Source organism: Physcomitrium patens, chromosome 17 (genome assembly GCF_059467195.1).
Source record: "Physcomitrium patens ecotype Gransden chromosome 17, ASM5946719v1, whole genome shotgun sequence".
In the NCBI taxonomy this organism is placed as follows: Eukaryota; Viridiplantae; Streptophyta; class Bryopsida; order Funariales; family Funariaceae; genus Physcomitrium; species Physcomitrium patens.
Window position 1 is genome coordinate 16,069,233 of NC_143426.1, and position 19,071 is coordinate 16,088,303.

The 19,071-nt window shown below is 30.3% G+C and overlaps 1 protein-coding gene across 2 annotated transcripts; it reads right to left on the reverse strand.

Moving 5' to 3' along the window:
• Window positions 1–641: 641 nt before the first annotated feature.
• LOC112294769 (uncharacterized) lies at window positions 642–5,772 on the reverse strand. 2 transcript variants are annotated; one of them, XM_024545586.3, is made up of 9 exons: window positions 5,631–5,771; window positions 4,992–5,062; window positions 3,905–4,648; window positions 3,434–3,731; window positions 2,878–3,150; window positions 2,502–2,675; window positions 2,170–2,358; window positions 1,625–1,738; window positions 642–1,401 (listed from the first exon to the last, which is right to left on the reverse strand). In XM_024545586.3, exons 3-9 carry the CDS (start codon window positions 4,624–4,626, stop codon window positions 1,060–1,062), a joined length of 2,112 nt encoding a protein of 703 aa, XP_024401354.1. In that variant the 5' UTR covers window positions 4,627–4,648; window positions 4,992–5,062; window positions 5,631–5,771; the 3' UTR covers window positions 642–1,059. The 2 variants fall into 2 exon arrangements, with proteins under 2 accessions (XP_024401354.1, XP_024401355.1); XM_024545587.3 differs by lacking the exon at window positions 4,992–5,062 and having other exon boundaries at window positions 5,631–5,772.
• Between the last annotated feature and the right edge of the window lie 13,299 nt (window positions 5,773–19,071).

The window sequence follows — 19,071 nt, forward strand, 5'->3', positions numbered from 1 at the left end:
CTTCAGTTTACAATGTAATGAATAGTCCTTGAAACAATTAATCATCTTAAATTTACATAGCTGTCAAAAGCACAAAAAACTTAATTGTTGATTTATTCTATTTTAAGTCAATATTGGGATTAAATATTGGCTTGCAAAATATGCCCCAATCAAAGTATGTATTATAGTCAATTGAAGTCATGTTGAAGTATTATGAGATGTAACAATATCAATTGAGGTAGCATTAACAATTCTCTATCCTAATGTTGATATTATCAAAATAGAGTATTCAATCCAAAACAAGAGACATCCAGCAGTGAATCCCAAATTACACAAGGTCCGTCCAAGGTACACAAAGTGTTGGACTGGTGCCTCCTTTAAATCCTTTCACATTGTTCGGAGTAGATTAATAGATACTGTTCAGGGGTTGGGGGATAAGATGGCCATCATGAACAACGTCCTCAACATAGGGTGAAGCTGTGAAGAGCATGCTCATATTGTCCAGAATCAGTTCAGGTTACGCATCTCCTTACAACCGTGGTTAGAAACTTACTTCGAGCAAGATATAATGGAACGTTCCACTTCGGCGTAACACTAATCTCTCATCGGTTGTACCCTATATGCTATCACATAAACCTGCCATGGAAATGCAGGCACAAGAATACAAGCCAATATAGTTGTCGATTATCCATGAGTCTGGAAGAAACATACAATAAATCTGAGTTGGTTAATCTTTAGGTTGGCAAGTATGCAACCCAATTGGATTATCTATTATAGATCTACTAATTCTACTACTAAAAGATCATCATTCGAAATCTTCTGTACTTTGGAATAGCCTAACAATAGCTTGAAACTCAGTATTTATAACAGGGTGCAAGATAGCATACACCAATGGTACTGTAGTCCTGAAGGAATCATTATAGTAGAGGACTATACCAGAACACAAAATCCCGAACAGAAAGAAATTATAAGAACGGTTCTCTTCCAAAACATACACGCTATAAACTGTACACTTTAAAGACTGCATCTCAGATAAGTCGTTGATATCTAAGATTTAAACCCATCTGAGGCGCAATCTGATCATGGATTTGCCCACACCTCTTTCAGTAGGTGAAACCGGGATGCTCCCAAATCGTCTCTTTTCTTCTTTTTCCCACTGCCATTCTCACTTACATACCTAGGCTTATCTTGCAAGAGAGACAGGGGATTATCGAATTCATCCAACTCATCATCACTTGTATAACCCTTCCGCAAGGCTGAGGACGCACTTCTTCCCCACTCCTTGGAGTTTGCAGGCTCTCCGATCCATAGCTTCACAAAGCTCGTAGGTGGTGGCGAGTAAACCACTGGAGGTACACAAGCCATGGCGATGTCATCTGGACTAATATCATCCTCCCCAAATTTCCTTCTCTCGTTTGCCACCTGCCAAACCACATGTACTTCAGCAACTGCAGGAATCAATGCAGTACACTACTATTTTCCAAACTGAGTCCCTCGATACATCCTATCTATTTGCCACTTCTATTAAGTCATTATCGTAGGTGTTAGAAATTGAATTGGTAAGATATGCTTAAATTCTAGCATAGAATAAGGATTTGATCACCCAAGTCCTACTTAGTGCCTTTACAGAAGGCACACTAATTACCTCGGTAGCCAGAGCGTTCAGAAGGCCTGGTGAAATCGGATCAGGAGAGAAATCGTCCGGAACGAAGTTGGCCAACACTCGCCGTATGAGTGGTAAGTTGAGCCCTGGACAAACCTGGCACATCGTCGTTCAAATTAAGAATGAGCTTTATTCTGTTATAATATGCTGTAAATGGAACCTGTATTGAACTACGCTGTTTTTCGTTCGACTGAGAATATTTATGCCACGTCAAAGTTCTCTTCGCATTCCAACACCGTGAAGTGCGAATAAGTAACTGTGGATCTATGTAAAGAACACCCATTGAATAACCTGATAAAGTAACTAGTAAAAAAACCGAAATACCGATGTTCAGTGTGATTTCCGAAATAGAACATAGAATATTGAACTAGAACATTGAGAGCTCCATTCTCAAAATATTTATTTTTCAAAAATTAATATAAAAATTAAAAGAACAATATGTGGACAATCATTAGAATTGAAGTATTGACGAAATGGATGCCCAGATGAGTTATTAAATTTAGCAAATTGGAAATTGCATGATATACCTCTTTCCTGATCTCAGGATCGAGAAGGATATCCTTGGGAAGCATAAGCAGATCTCCCGTAGCTTTGAGAAGATTGAACTGAACAGGCTCCTCTTCTTCAGCATCTTCCGGCAGAGATGATTTGAACTCAGCTGGTACGCGGTCTTTACAGCTCACTAAAGCAGACAACCACGTTGACCAGTTCACCACCTGGACATGAGAGCGGTCCAATTAGATTACCAAATCTAATTGGCATATGTATAAATCTCATTTATACATATGTCACAACTTCAGGCCTCCATAACTTCTTAAATGTCCATAAAGTGCAAGTTCATCCTGAAGAGGTTACGTACCACATTTTTCAAATGAGATCCAGCTCCAAAGGTGAGGTTCCCAATTGGAATTGGAAGAACCGAAAGATCAGTAATTGGATCAGCCAAAGGATCCGTTGGGGCATCGTCTTCGGGGTCACGCAGGATTCCATTGAACATGGCTACATCGAGCCGAGCTACACATTTTTCGATAACCTGCAGGAGGCAAGTTTCTGATTTCAGTTGTTGAAGCAACCAATACAGAGAAATCCACCGCCGAGCACAGGAATCAGAGGACTAGAATAACTAACTTTCCCATGTTGAAAAACGCAAGGCAAAGCCCAAGAAACTCCGCGGAACACATGCACTTAAATCAAATAATGCAGCAAAATCAGGTACTGAACGATCATTAACTTACCATTCTGTTTAATGCCGGCAAGCAGCCACATTCTAACTCCTCTCCTTGAAGAGGGCAGAGCCTCTTAAGGGCATCCGTGAACGCCCTTTTCCAAATTTCCACTGATATATTTCCTTGACGGGTATCACCTAACTTGCGACTATTGTAATTCGCTTTATTTGCAAAATCTCTTGCATCACCGGCAAACTTGCTCAAGTCACCATTCAAATCAGCACAACTGCCCTTCATACTTGTTTTATGCATTCCCCCAAGTTGCATCCGTGGAGTAATCGCCTGTGAACACAGAAGCAGACACGGGAGAAGTGAATTGCTCATTGTTCACTGGAATCGTTGGTTACAAGGTAGCAACCACACTTGGTAACAAAATCGATCTTTAAAATTGAGGAATCAGTGGTTTCTTGGAATCGAACAATCCAGACGTGCACCGCCTGTTTAGTAGTACTATCAAAACAGCTCTAATTCACTATTCTGAAGCATTCGTCGAATATGGAACCCCAGAACCTTGTGTACTGTATAATCTTGTAAGCAATAATGAAGGACCATCGTGACTGTATACCTGCCACCACACAGATTCCAGAACTCGGGCATGTAGCCAAGTCTCTATTCTGAAAAGGGTTGTCATAAGCATCGCAGAAGTTCGCCAATCTTTATTAGCTCCTTGGGGGCTTAAAAGGTAACTAACATCACTCTTTGACTTCCGTAATTGTTGTGACCGGAAGGCTCGAGCTTGAAAGTCATTGCTGAGTGAGGAATCGGCGTCTCCATCGATGGCGGTGGAACCTACATCACTATCCTCACAGGAGTGGCTAATAATTTCTCTTAGAACGACCACATTCGACCACCAATACGTCAGTCTGCGCAGAACACAAAACGATATAAAATGAGAAAAGTAATCAGTGGCACAAGCTTCTTAGCACGACGAACATTTACAATGACATTGTCTCTAGCACCCTGCCAACACCAACATCTGAAACCAGGTACACTAATTCGTGACGGATGCATGAAGGCAGGAGATGCAGTGCAAGACCTTGGGACATCGTTACCGCATGCCCGAATAACCAGAACGAGTCCGGAGGCTATATTCTTGGCAATAGCCGCTCTTCTCTCAAGACTCCAATTCTTGAACGCATACTTGTAAAACCTTGAGAGGCGCCGTGCAGGGGTGTGAACTTTATGGGCCGAACTTCCATGCTCAGCCACGACAGAATACAATGCAACCTCAATCAATGCAGCGTCCCTCAATTCGTCTTCCATTACTGACAACTGGTGCTCTAGTTGCAAAATTCTCTCTTCTCCTTTCTCAACTTTCGAAAGAGCCTTAGCTTCTGCCGCGGCTTTTCTCCATTGGTCTACTGTTTTTTTCTCGACAGTCGCAAGCTTTGCCCTGGCTTCGTTCAACACGCTTCTAGAATCTACTGCCATATCAGGACCCGATTCAACATCTCTTGACCCAAAAGAAAGTTGATGCGTTAAGGCAACCCCAGGGGTCGAAAGTCTCCTCCCTAATACGGGAGGAGAAGGATTTCCATTTGTGGTAGCCACGAAACCCTCTATAGACGGTCTCGATGGTACTACTGTTAGACTGGATCTGGCTACATTTTTATCCTTCGATTTTGAGGACTTTCTCCATGCGTAGGCAGCTGCAGCAGCAGTTGCCGCAGATCTTATGGAGGACTTCTCACCGGCTGCATTGGAATGTCCCAGGAGTAACCCGTTCACTTTCTCCGACAATCTTGACGAATCACTCATTGTCGCTCAATCTACTGTTTCTCTGGAAGAATAAAATGTGTCAATACAAACCCGAGACTTAGCAAACACAATACTCTACCTAAGCAAAGAGGTTGAACAATTTATTTAATTCGTCCTAATGAAGGAAAGGATCCATCTTAACCTAGATCTGTCCTTTTGAAGGACAAACAACAAAACAACAAAACAACAAAAAAAAAAAGTCTGAAGGAAAAGATAGGTGCAAAAAATGGGAAGTGAAACTTGTTAATCCCCACAGCAGTGGCGTAATGACAATCGATTCCAAGATTCAGAGATCGAAGTCTTCACGGAGTATGTGGAGGTGATAATGCAGCTTAAGCATCATCAACATCAAAAAAAGTTGATACCTAAAAACAGGCGAGACTTTGGCACTAAAGTCGTACTTTCACCCGATATGTTTGAACCAGCCCTAAAATTTCTGCACATTCCAGTAAAACAATGGCGAAAGCAAGAGTCATGAAGATATCCACAACTGTAATTACCTGGGCAAAGTTTTTAGATTCGAATGATAATGAATTATCAGATCCTTCTTCAGAGTTTCATACTGATTGCGAGAATCAATTGGAATAAGGATATTGAATCAAAGATTTTAAAAGCTCTCAACCTATTCACTAAGTACTATCCACGACAATATCAGATCGCTCATCTTTTAGATACTTAAACGTGACAAGAAAGTCTGAGATCTTACTTTCTATGTTCATACTAAGCCCCATCGCTAGATTGTTTATCTACTCGCCGCGAGAAGGAAGACCGTGCAACTAAAAGAGAATCACCTCGACTGAAGAGAAGAAGAAACGTACGACGAAAAGTACTAGAAGAGCGAACACTGAAACAACAGCAGGAGGAACCCGAACTGATCTCATGCGAGACGAAAGAATAGAGTTTCGAAAGGAACATGGACAGATACAAACATTTGTGAGAATGCAAGTAGAAGGCAATGTGCTACGGCAATCTGAAGGGCGATCCAGGAGGTGGAGAGCACTTACTGCGGGATGGCGAAGACCGAAGGACGAAGAGAGGAAGAGAGATTAGGGGAAGGCAAAGAGAGGGCGGCGGCTAAAAGGGGCAGCAGCGGCAGTCATGACAAAGAGCGATGGCAGCACAGAGGCGAAGAAATGCAATGCTGCTGCAGGAGAGGAATGGAGGAGGACTAGAGGAAGAAGGTAGAGGAGGAGGGAAGGGAAGGAGGGAGGGGGAGGATAAGGACGGGGAAGGGAGAGGGAAAGGGGCGTATCATCAGCATCGGTGTGACGCTCATGCAGACCAGCAATAGCGAGAGGGGAGTAGTAGCAGGAGGGAGGGAGGGAGAGAGCGGAGAGCGGAGAGCAGACAGGAGAGGAGGAGGGAGGAGGAAGGGGGAAGCAAATGCGTATGTGGGAAGGAGGCGGGCAGAGAGGCAGCGAGGGGGTTGTGCGGTGGAGCAGGAGCAGGAGGAGCAGCAGCAGCAGAAGAAGAAGAAGGTGTAGGAGAAGCAGGCATCAGCAGCAGCAATAGTCAGGGGTGGGGTGGAGTGGGGTGGTGCAAGAATAGCTCTAGCACAGGACGAAGCAGCAAGACCCGCACCTGCGTCGCCATCTATCGCGCTCCCCCAACCCCTCCCCCATGCTGGTGGCGATCCCTTGCTTCCTCTTTCTTCTTCGTCTTCCTTCTACTTCTGCTACCCCTGTCCAGACCAATAGCACACTCGCTTCATCCCCTTTGCTGGTTCTGCTTTCGTCCTATTGACTTCGCCGTTACTTACATACATGTTAACAATTGCAACAACAATACTGGAGGAGATATCCATCATTCCTGTATGTATTCATATCCAAGACCCAATTGTGGTAAAAAAATATTCTATGTTGAGCATACTTGAAAAAACTTTGTGACATAGAAGTGATAATCAGCGATTTAATTTGAATGTAACTATTGTTATTACATAGTCAAATAGTTCATGGCTTTCATTGTTTGGTAGGTCTATCTGTAGTCTCACTTCTTGTAATACAAAATAGTAAAAAGTACTATCAAGGATTTGCAAGATAGACACAACTTGTGTCTTAAATTAAATGGTGTAAAGAGTGTTTATATTTTTCTTGTTTTTAAATACTTTTGAAGAGTAGTACACAGAAAACACTTTCAAGTTAGCTCAATGATCCTCTATCTAAATCTGCATAAAACTGGTTCATATTAACATTGTAAATAAAACAATACAATTCTGGACAAGTTACAAGTATTATTTAAACATGCACACGTACAAAGGCCTATCAAAAACAACCTTGTGTAAATTTAGTGTTTATTTTATCCAACTATATATGGATATAGTATTAAAAAACCAGTAAAAATGAATATTCTTTACTTTGGTGAAAATTTTTGAATGTCGAATTTCTTTCTAATTTTTAAAAATAAACAAACAGAATTAGACTTTTGCAGATTAAGTCATAGATCTTATTTTGTTTTGTAATATTTTTCGAAGTCAAATTTACATAATAATATCATTTTTTATACCTTAAAACCTTGTTAAAAGCTAAAAAGCTTAAACTATATGATGTTTTTACATAAGCCATTATATACAAATAATATATATATATATATTTCAAATTTATATTTGAAAAAATGAATAAAGTCACAATAAATAAAATTAAGTAACTTCAATTAAACCATTTGATTATGCTATGATTTTTTTATAAAAGAAAGAAATATATATATATATATATATATATATATATATATATAAACATTATTATTCATAAAAAGAAAATTTAAAATTTTTATTATAAAAAAAATATTTAATTTTATAATAAATTTTGGTTGATATATTAAAAAAATAATCTATTGAGCAAATTATGCACAAAGTATAAAAATTTGAAAAAAGTGTTAATTCATTGTTTATGTTTTGTTTTAGAAGTAAGTGGATTATATCACTTCTTTTATTATGCTTTAAAGATTATAAACTATCCACTTTAAAATTGACATTTTTTATTTTTTTTAGTATTGATTCTTTTCTTAAAGAAAGTGGACCATTTGTCTTTGTGGAAATTTTTATCTAATATTAGAAATTATAGATTGATCTCTTTTTATTTGACTTGAAGTTTTGTTTGTTTTAGAGATCGAATGAAAACTTATAGATTCTATACTTAATAATAGAAAGAATAGATTTGCAACTATTACAAATTTTCATGAGTTTGTCACCACTTTTATAATGAAAATTTTATGTATTACTAATGTCAACTATAGAAATATTATTCTTACATCTATAGAAAAAGTTAACGATATTGTTTAAAATCTACGTCAAGAAATTGTACAATTGAGAGAAGCAAGTAGATCAAGCTTATAATTAAATCCAATAAATTTTACTAATCTAAGTACAAAAGAGACAAGGATAAATATACTAAAGAAGTTTGTTAATTATCTAAAGATCAAGGACTTTGCAATTGGAATCTTATGCAATATCTATTAACGATCATATTCTCTCCTCAAATCCTTCATTTTATTTTATAATAGATATTATTTTAGAACCAAAGAATTACAAAGCCTCTATCTTATTAGATTCAAGAGTCTCAACTTGTTTTTTTGACAAAGGCTTTGTTATAAAACAAGAATTACTTTTGGTTGAGAAAACTAAACTAATGCATGTAAAAACAACAGATGGTTGTTTATTATCTTCTAAAAATATTGGTTATAAATTTTTTTCTCTAGATATAATAATTAATTATAATAATAGATTAGTTATATTTAATATTATTAGATATCTCTCTAATTTAGCTATTTTAGATTTATTATAACTAAAGAAGTATAATCTTAGAATAAATTGGATTTCTTATAAATTTAATTTTTTCCATAGCCTAACCAAGACCTTTGTAAAAAGTCATAAGTCTAATATATTTAAATCTTTATTAGTAGATGCAAGAGAATTTATACATGTTGGAAAAGAATAATCATATTTTCTTATTTATGCCTATATTCATTTTTGATAGAAATATTTTGAATGGCATTCTAAGCTAGAATCAAGATGTTTTTGAGAAAAAAAATGCAAATATTCTTCCAAAGCATTATTCTTATGATTGTTTAATTGATCTTCAAGAAAAAACACAACAATCATTTGGATCAATCTATATTTTATTATAGAAGAAGTTAGATGCACTTAAAGAGCACATTGGCAAGGAATATATTAATAAGAATCTTGCTAAAAAAATTATATACCATTATAAATCTCTAGTAGATATTTGTATCTTGCTTGTAAAAAAAATGAGAATGTTACATTATAACTTGACTATATATTAAAAGATAAAAATATGGATTTTATTATAAAAGATCCTAGTTAAATGATATAGTAGCAAAAAATGAGTAAAAGATGGGAAGATAGTAAATTTTTTTAATATCAATAGCATTTTTTTAAAAAATATTTTATTTATTTTATATAGCCATAAATAAGGTAAAAAAAAGATAATTTAGAAATTAAAATAATATGACCATTTTTAGAAGAGAATTAAGATTAATTTGTAACAAAAATTACCTTAAGAAATCAAGAATTAATACCAAGAAAAGATTGATTGTAGACCATAGTTGAAATCAAATCCTAAGGCACAAAATTGCGCTTCTATGGCTTGACTGAGGTCCTTTTGCAAATTAATGAATGAGGTTTGATGGAAAATTAAGACAAAAATCTTTAAGCATTGATTTTAAGTAATTTGAATTTGCCATGACTTTGTAAAGGCTTTACAAAGTTAAGATTGATTGGAGGTGACTTTGGATTTTAAAAAATATAAAGAATTTATACTTTTAAGAATTCTATAAAAATAATAAATGACTTATAAATAAAATTTTGTCAATATATGATCATAGTTGTATTATGTATGTGTTATAACTTTGAGTTCAATCAAATAATTCATTTGAAGATTATTAAAATTCAAAAGTATTGAAATCTTTGAAATTAAAGTTTAGAAGATTAGTAAGAGTTTTAAAGATTTGTAGCAATCTATTAATTGAAATATAAATTAATAATAGATATAATTTTAAATAATTATATAAAATTTAAGATTAATTAGATGATGAAACTAATAATATTGGAATTAAAAAATTGGTATCTAGATGTCATAGTGTTGTATTATATGTCATCTTGTTTGAGAATACATTGAGCATTTGGCTATGGAAGGTGAGATTAAATTTTACAAATATCCAAGAATCCTAATATGTTTCATCCTTATAAGAAGAATGTAATTTGAAATTTAAATAAAAACTATTGAGATTTAATATAAAGTATTCAAAAATACTCTTTTTAATAATTTCAACTATATATAAATTCTAATTACCTTATTACTTTCATAATTAGGCAAATTTGATTTTTCTTTGCAAGCCCTAGTCCTAATTAGTAAGCTTTAGTGAGTTATATCTCCTAATCTAATTGTCCACTTGAAGCAAAATTTTAGATATAAATGCCATTATAAGTCTTTTATGTGCTAAAAAAGAACTTACTCCAATCTAATTTAAAAATTGTGAGAAAACGCCCAAAAACCACACTAATATTACTTGGCCACCAATTTGAAAGTTGATGCAAATATTTCAATATGATTTCTCATTCTCAAACTATTAACTTTAACTCAAAATTAGTATATAGCTTAATCTTTAAGTCTTCTAAGACCATGCCAAATTTCACTTTGATCCGACTTGTGAAACTTTAGATATCATAGAAACCCTATTCAATTCCAAATTTTCAACTTTTGATATCTTCTTGTACCAAAACCCAGATATCTTCTCATCACACTATTAGATTATTACAAAATTTTACATACACTTAGTACACCCAATTAATCAAGAACTATCAAATTTTGAACTATAGTTGTAATACCAATTTTATGAACTAGCCGAGAGTGCTAGCTCTAATTGTATTGCATAAATTCCAAGCCAACAATACAAACCCTGATTTTGAAGAAAAATTACAAAGTCAAATCAAACTCTACAAAAGCAAGCATTATATCTTTAAAACAAGCTTTAAGTTAGCTCTGGAATTCTAATTGTTGATCTTCAAATGTTCCCTTATTTTGTCCTAAGCAATCATTTTAGTGGCTAAAGATTTGATTTCGATCTTGCCTCACAAACGGTTGACCCCCAAGTATCAATGTAACCTATCTTAGGAATTTTTTAGCCCAACCCTATCTTCAACTTAACTCTAGTATCAGCCATGCTAATTATTTAATTCTTTCAATCTGATTTTACCAATTTATGGTCTTTCTAAGATAGTAAAAGAGTCTCTACAACCTAGAAAGAAAAATTACTAACCAATCTTTAATCTACTAACTATTAAGACAAGAAAATAAACTAAGAGGCTTTTTTAAAAGCCATGTTGAAATATCTTGAATTATTATTGAACCAAGATAATTAATATTAATTAGAAATCTATTTCTGATTAGATTTTTACCATATAATTATCTTACAACACGACAATAGATATAAATATTTATTCTAATAGTTATTTAATACTATGAATATTTAAAGATAAATAATAGTAGATTAATTTCATATCATCTTTTAGAAAAGCTTTCTAGAAGCTTCATAGATGGAGTTTCATCTTTTTACATATCTATAGGTGATTGTTAGATTAGAAACTTAGCTAACAAGTTAGTCATGTATTGGATATATTAGTAGCTTGTGGTACACTCTAATAATATCATGCATTCAAAAAAAAACTTGCCTTGTAAGTTAAGACATATATCTTGTAAATTAAATAGATGTTGGAGGTCCTTTAGAACAATGTTTTGTAGCTTTTAAGTAGATAGTATTTATAAAGGCAAGAATGAAGCTTTCGTCACTGTTGTCAATTCTTTTCTTTCTTCTTATCTAATTTCAAGGATCTTTAGTTCTCTTGACTTTTAGCAATAGCCATTCTAATTTCTTCTTAATATATTTATATATTTTTTATTTTTATTTTTTCATCTTTCTTTGAAAAAAGCCTCTTATTTATTTGCCTTCATTAAGTTAATATTTTTGATAAATTGACAAGAATATACTTAAAATTTCAAAGCTTTGTATCTTCTTGATTAAGAATGGATTATCTTTTTTTTTTGATAAGATATAAGTATATTAAAAGTTTTAGATCACCTATTTCTAATATGATATTGTTCTTAGAGTTTTTTTTGTTCATCATTTTTTTTTTTTAATTTAACTTGAGAGATATTAGACATCTTATTTTATTATGTAATTATAGCAAAGGTTACTTAAATAAAGAATGCAATAGCATAAAAGCAAGAGCAATTGATAGAGATAATGTTTGTTATACATCAATTCAATTTACAACTAAAAGGAGCAATAAGATTGGTAGGTAGTAAAGATATAGAGATAAATACTTCAATATCTACATCAAATCATGCTACTCCTTCTATGGTCGAATACTATTTAATTATGAGAGAATCAATAATTATCTTGCTTGAGAAGTTTCATGGTGCAAGATTAAAATTTCAAGGATCCATTAATCAAATATAATTAGTCATTGAATTTCAACTCCAAAGCTATCCAATTTTAGGATCACAAGTCATGTTTATTGATATACTTTTTTTAGATTTTATATTATTATGGTTTTTATTTTTTTTGATTGATGTGATCTAATATTGAATAATTTAAAAAAAAAATTATTGAATTTTTGATCCATATATAAAGAATATGATACAATTTGTGTTGCAACAAATATGATCTATATTTTGAAGTTAGAAAATCAATCCATAATATTATTATGTGGTAACAAAGCTATATGGTAAAAAAAAAATATAATGTTACTATAGAAGAACCTAATAGAAAGATATAATAGAAAGATATAAAAATAATAATAAATAATAAGATGATAATAAAATTTTTAGTCTTAATGCTATTTTTTTATAGAAGAAATTTCTATTTACTTTATAGAAGCATAAATAGCCAAAACAAAATAAATAAGGTAAGAAATTAATATAAGTATTTTAAAAAAAAATTAAAAATAGGTTAAAGCAAAAACTACCTCAAATTACTAAAACTTGATATATAGAGAGGACTAATATTATATAATGTATAATTTTGCTTGAGAATATACTAGGCACGTAGCTGTAGAAGATAATTAAAAATACAATAAAAATCCTATTGAGTCTAATAGAATCTTATATAATTTTTAAGAAAATCTTAATAATTCTAATCAAACTTTGATCCATTCAAAATAATTTAAAAAGAAGTTGTAAAAGAAACACAAAAATTCCTAAATTAATCTCAAAGAAAAAATAATAAGAAATATTAAAGAAATATAAAAATAAACTTTTAAAGAAATAGTAATAATCTTAAATAAGTATTAGGAATAGAAATTTATAGAAAAAAAAATTAAAAAATATAAAAAATAGAAATCCTAATTAAATATTAATGAATTTTTAGGTCAAATTCTAATTGAAATCTTAATTGAACCTAAATAAAATTTAAATGAAATCTAAATGAAATCTAAATAAAATCCTAAGCTCTTGATAAATCTTAAAAAAATCCTAATCATAACCAAATCTTAGACCAAATTCTAAGTCCTAATCAAATTGTAGACAAATCCTAAACCAAATCCTATACCAAAATTGAACCTTAATAACTAACAATTGAACTATCAATATCAACTCAAAATCTGCACACTTCTTAATATCTTAGTTAAAAAAAAAGCAAAAGAAAGATGAAGTGGATTGCACTTACTAATTGACAAAAATGCAAAATAATCCAATTGGATGTTAGTCGGCCTCTTATTCCAACCTAAATGTTGAACTTTTACCACCAATACCTCCTTCTTGAATTTTTGAATTGCTCTCAAATTTCATTTAAATGGTGAAAATTGAATGTAGTATCTACATAAAAAAAACTCACTTCAATCCAATTGAAAAATCATTGAAGATCTTAAAAACACTTACTTACCTTCAAACTTCTATTTTTGAGATTTCAATCCACAAAAATCCTCACATAATTTGATCTAAATATTTAATTTATCTCAAAATTTGCATACATATTTACAACTAGTACACCAAAAAATTATCCAAAATTCATCTATATTTACATAACAAAATTCAAAAAATCTTCAAATTTGTAAATATATTTTTTATTTTTCAAAATCTTAATCAACTAAGAATATTATTAACTTTGATTCAATTGATATAAAACCAATATTAAAAAATATTTCTTTAAGTTTTTTCTCAAATCTTATTCTTTGATCTACTAAAGAACCTCATAATTACTATATGGATGAGATTTTATGCCTCAAGGTTTGATTTCAATTTAGGTTGATAATTAGTCTTCTTTGGATATCAATTTTTGGTAATGTAAAGTAAGTTTTGCTTTATCCTATAGTTGGTTCTTTCTTTAATATGCTAATATTAATTTTTTATTTCAAAATAAATAGAAGTTTCTTCTACAAAAAGATAATATTAAGACTAAATTTTTACTACCTTTTTAACATTTATCCTTATTTTTCTACTACAACTTTTTGTTAGGCTCTTTTATAATAAAATCCATATTTTTATTTTTTTACTATATAATTGTATTATTACATGACATCAATTGTGAACTAGGATTGAAATTAGATCTTGAGCCATAAAACTATGTAGCTATGGCAATTCTAGTTTTATTTGGTTGAACAAAGAGTGGAGTTTGAGAGTCAACAAGATAAAGGTTTTTTTAATTACTTCAAGTGATTTGAAAGCATAATGACTTTGTTAAGGCTCTGCAAAATTAGGATTATTTTTTCAAGACTTTAGATTTTGAAAAGTTCAAGAATTTGTATTTACGATATTAGTATGAAATTTATAGCTGATTTAAGATAAAATTTTGTAATTAAGTAATAATTATTATATATAATTTGTCTTACAAGTTTGAGCTTGATCTAAGAATTAGTTCAAAGTTTATTTAAATTCAAATATATTAAGATCTCAAGAAGTAGAATTTAGAGGACTAGTAAGGATTTTAAAGATATCCATCAATTAGTTAGTTGGATTAAAATAAAATATTAGATACAAATAATAAACTTAGCTTTCAAAAATTATTGTCAAGGACATGAATCTCAAAGAAATAAATTCTTAATACACTCTTGTGTTATTAAAAAGAACTAAAAAGTCACTCAAAGATTAAAATAGAATGGCTTTTGCTAAAGACAAGAAGACTACAAAGTCTTAAAACAAGACTAAAGACTAGAAAGGCATTGACAAAAGTAAAGAAGGCTTCATTATTATTTCCATATATATTCTTAATTAGGAGCTATATGGCAATATCCTATAAGATCTCTAAAATGTATATATCTATAAAATAACTTTGTAAGATATGTATCTTAATTTGCAAGGCAAGTTTTTTATATGTATCCTACATAATTAGATTGTTTTGCAAGATACATATCTTAACTTGTAAGTCAAGTTTTATATATGTATGCCACATAATTAGCTTGTTTTGCAAGCTACCAACACATGGTTAACTTGTTGACTAAGTTTTTAAGCTACCAATCAACTATAAATACACGTTAAGTCAAAACAACATCTATAAACCTCTAAGAAGCTTTTTTAGAAAATATTATGAAATAAATTTATTTTTAACTATTTCTACTTAATTATATAGATAAATATTATAATAAATATATATGCCCGTGATATTATTCTCTCTTTTAGACACAAGTTCTATGATGAGCAGTCATCATATGTTGAGAAAATCTAAGATGTAACAAATTGTATTTGCTACATAGTCTGATCTTTGTTTTCTATGGATGCTAGTAATGTGAGACAAATTTTATGACTCATAATGTAGTTAGAATAAATATTAGAATAAATCAATAAAATTAAAAAGAAAAAAAATTTGGATGTAATTATGTAGGATAAATTATTAAAAAAAAATCTCATTTAGGTATTAAGAATTGAGTACAATCATTATGGTCGATGAAACAATTGTGGTTTAAAATTAGATTAAGTAAAGATAGTGGTGTTATGTTGATAAAGCGGTGAAGAAAAAAGTAAATAATAGAAAATATGTTATCTAGATCTTTAGTATTAAAAATAATATTAAAAATAACAAATATTTTTGAACATATTATTTTTCAATAAGAATAGAATAAGAAATACTTCTATAAGGGCTCTTAAGAATCTCTCATGAGAGTCTATTGAAGACTTAAAAAAAAAAAAAAAAAAAAAAAAAAAAAACCCACAAATCAGCAACTTATTTTGTTGGCCCAGTTTAGGTTGCGTAGATTCTAGTCTAGACAATTTTGGACTAGGCATGTTATGTCAATAGTAGTGAATTATGATTTGGTTTTAGAGGTTGAATAGGAAAATCCAAAAAGAAGAAGGTAAGGATTATGGCAAAAAGAAGTTGTTGGTTGTCAATATAGGAGTAGATCTAAATGAGTAGGAAAGGTTGTCGATTAGGAGGAAGAGGGGTGCCAATTTTAGAAGAGCTCAAATTTATTGAAAAAAAAGTGACGGTAGTGCTGCTTAAGGTAGGTGTTGATGTATCTAAGTTGTGAGGCGATTTCAAAAGAGAGAGTGAGGTGAAGGAATTCCTATTGCAAGAAATTAGAGTGATCATGTTATAGGGACGTGGAGATGATATGGTAGCAACAAGAACAGGACATGGCTTAGAAGTTGATGACTATGGCAAATTGGCTATGATTTGCCATATTCTTATAAGGTTATAGTTGATTTCTAGTAATAGTTAGACAATGAGTTTAAAAGGATTCTTATATATATTATTGGTGTGATTATAAGTAATGGTGGTATTATAATCAATGTTTATTTTATTTACTATGGTTGATTCTTTACTGAAAAAAGTGATGGATGTAAAAAGTTCTTACAAAATAATTATTAAGTAACTTAGATTAATTAATTATTTAATTATAAATAAATAAATAAATAAATATATAAAATAAAAAAATAATAATTAAAAACTAAATAAAATAAAATAGATAAATAAAAATATAAATAAATAAATTTATTTATTTTTATAGAAAGAGGTGGATTTTTTTTTATTATTATCATTATTTAAATATTATCTAATAATCTTGATGATAATTGATGGTACATGTCAAATATTGCTTCAAAACTTAATTTACTTGTTTTGTTTATCTATCAATTTGAAGATAGAAAGCTAAAAAGAGCTTTATATCCACCTTTAAAATCTTAAAAAGGATTCTCCAAATCTTGATAAAAATTGAATCCCCTTATTTGATATAATATCTTTAAGTAATCTATATTAGCAATAGATGTTATTAAAAAAAAATTAACCATTTCTTTACCAGTAATAGATTTTGTACATAATATAAAATATGAAATCTTATTAAAATGATCTATTATCACAAATTTAGAATCATATAAACTTGAGACTAAAAGATTTGTCATAAAATCTATAGAAATAAAAGACCATAGATGTTTTGGAATAGGTAATAGCTAAAGAAGTCCATAAGATCAATAGCAAGGAGTTTTAGATCTTGAACAAATGTCACATGATTGTACAAAGTCTTTGATTGCCTTCTATGTTTGAAGCCACTAAAAATCTCTCAATATTAGTTTCAAAGTCTTATTTTATCTAAAATTTTCGGCTATTATAAAATCATGATGAGCTTAAAAAATATGTAATTATATCTTGTCTTGTAGAATTTATAATTATCTCTTCAAATAGAATAGTTTGTTCTTGAACTTGAATTTAGAAGTATCATGAGATTTAAAAGAATTATTCTCAATATCATGAATAAGAAGATTAGAAGACATACTCGATTGAATTTGCTTAACAAAGGTTAAATCAATAATCAATGTTAATTTTATTGCTTCAAGGTGAAAATAATCTAGCTTGAAGAAAATCATTCTTTGTTGATCAAAAGATATATATTTTTTCTTTTGGTTCAAAATAAGAATGTCTAGAAATGACATCCAACAAACCTTATTATTTTCCAAATCAATAAAAAATCTTGAAATCAAATCTTAATAAAGACATGCTCCAAAGAGCTTAGTGAAAATTCAAAACATATACCAACATGAAATATTCAAGGTTTTGGTGATATATATATATATATATATATAGATATGATAAATGGACTTGAGGCATCTTCTACATAATGATCTTATTTTTGAAATGAATCCATGATTGCAAAGAGCTCTTTGTTGTGGATCTTATAATTATTATCGACTATAAAAGAAAATTAGAAATTAAAAGCTATTGTATGGAGTTTGTCAAGTGCTTCAATTTGTAATAATATTGTATCTAAGGCAAAGTCGGATGCATTTTTTTTTGATGAAAAATACCTTAAGAAAATAAATACAATATAAGATTGGTAGAAAATCAAACTCTTTTTTTAAAGCATCAAACAATGCTTCAATTTCTTATTCCACTTAAATTTGTCTTTACAAGTAAAACTTGTAAGTAGAGCTGCAACTTGAAAAAAATTCTTGATAAATATTTGATTGTAATTGACAAAGCCCAAAAAGTATTGTACATCTCTTATTGTTTTTGGAATCTTCTAATCTATAACAGTTTGGATCTTTTTTGGATATATTATTAGTCCTATATTTAAAATGATATATATTAAGAAGTCAACTTGAGTAGTGTGAAATATGCACTTTTTTAACTTGGCATATAATCTTGCATCTCTAGAATTTTGTAATATACAACAAATATGAACTTCATGCTCTTATTTGTTCTTAGAATAGATTAAAATATTGTGAAAATAATAGATGATAGAATCATCAAAAAATTCACAAAAGATATCATTTATTAAATTTTGACAAGTAGCTAGTACATTTGTAAGTCTAAAAATATGATATTATATTCAAAATATCTATACATGATTCAAAATGAAATTTTCTATTCATCTATTTTTTAATACGTATTAGATTATATGCTCCTTGTTATGGTATAGTAATACTTTTCTATAGTAAAAAAATAAAAACATGGATTTTGTTATAAAAGAGTCTTGTGAAAAGATGTAGTAAAAAAATAAAGATAAATAATAGCAAGGTAATAAATATTTAGTCTTAATATTACCTTTTAGAGAAGAGACTTCTATTTGCTTTTTAGGGGCATAAATATTTCAAATAAAAATAAATGAGATAAGTAATTAATATAGATATATTTGAGAAAGAATTATCTATAGTTTTTAATAAAAATTACCTCGAATTACCAAATATTGATACTCAGAGAAGATTAGTTGTTAATTTGGATCAAAAGCAAACTCCAAGATACAAAACCATGTACCTATGGCAACTTTGGGGTTCTTTGTTAGATTGGAGATTGAAATTTAAGAAAAAATTTGTAAAGAGATTTTTGAGCATTGATTTTATGTCAATTAAGTTAATATTCAATTTTTGGATGTTTTTCAAAGTTAACAATGTTCTTAATTAGATTGGATTTTAAAAAACAAAATTATATTTATTAAATTGAAGGTTTTTTAAGTTTTGTAATATGTATATAAGTGAATTTTGGATTAAGTATTGGTGTGCCAAT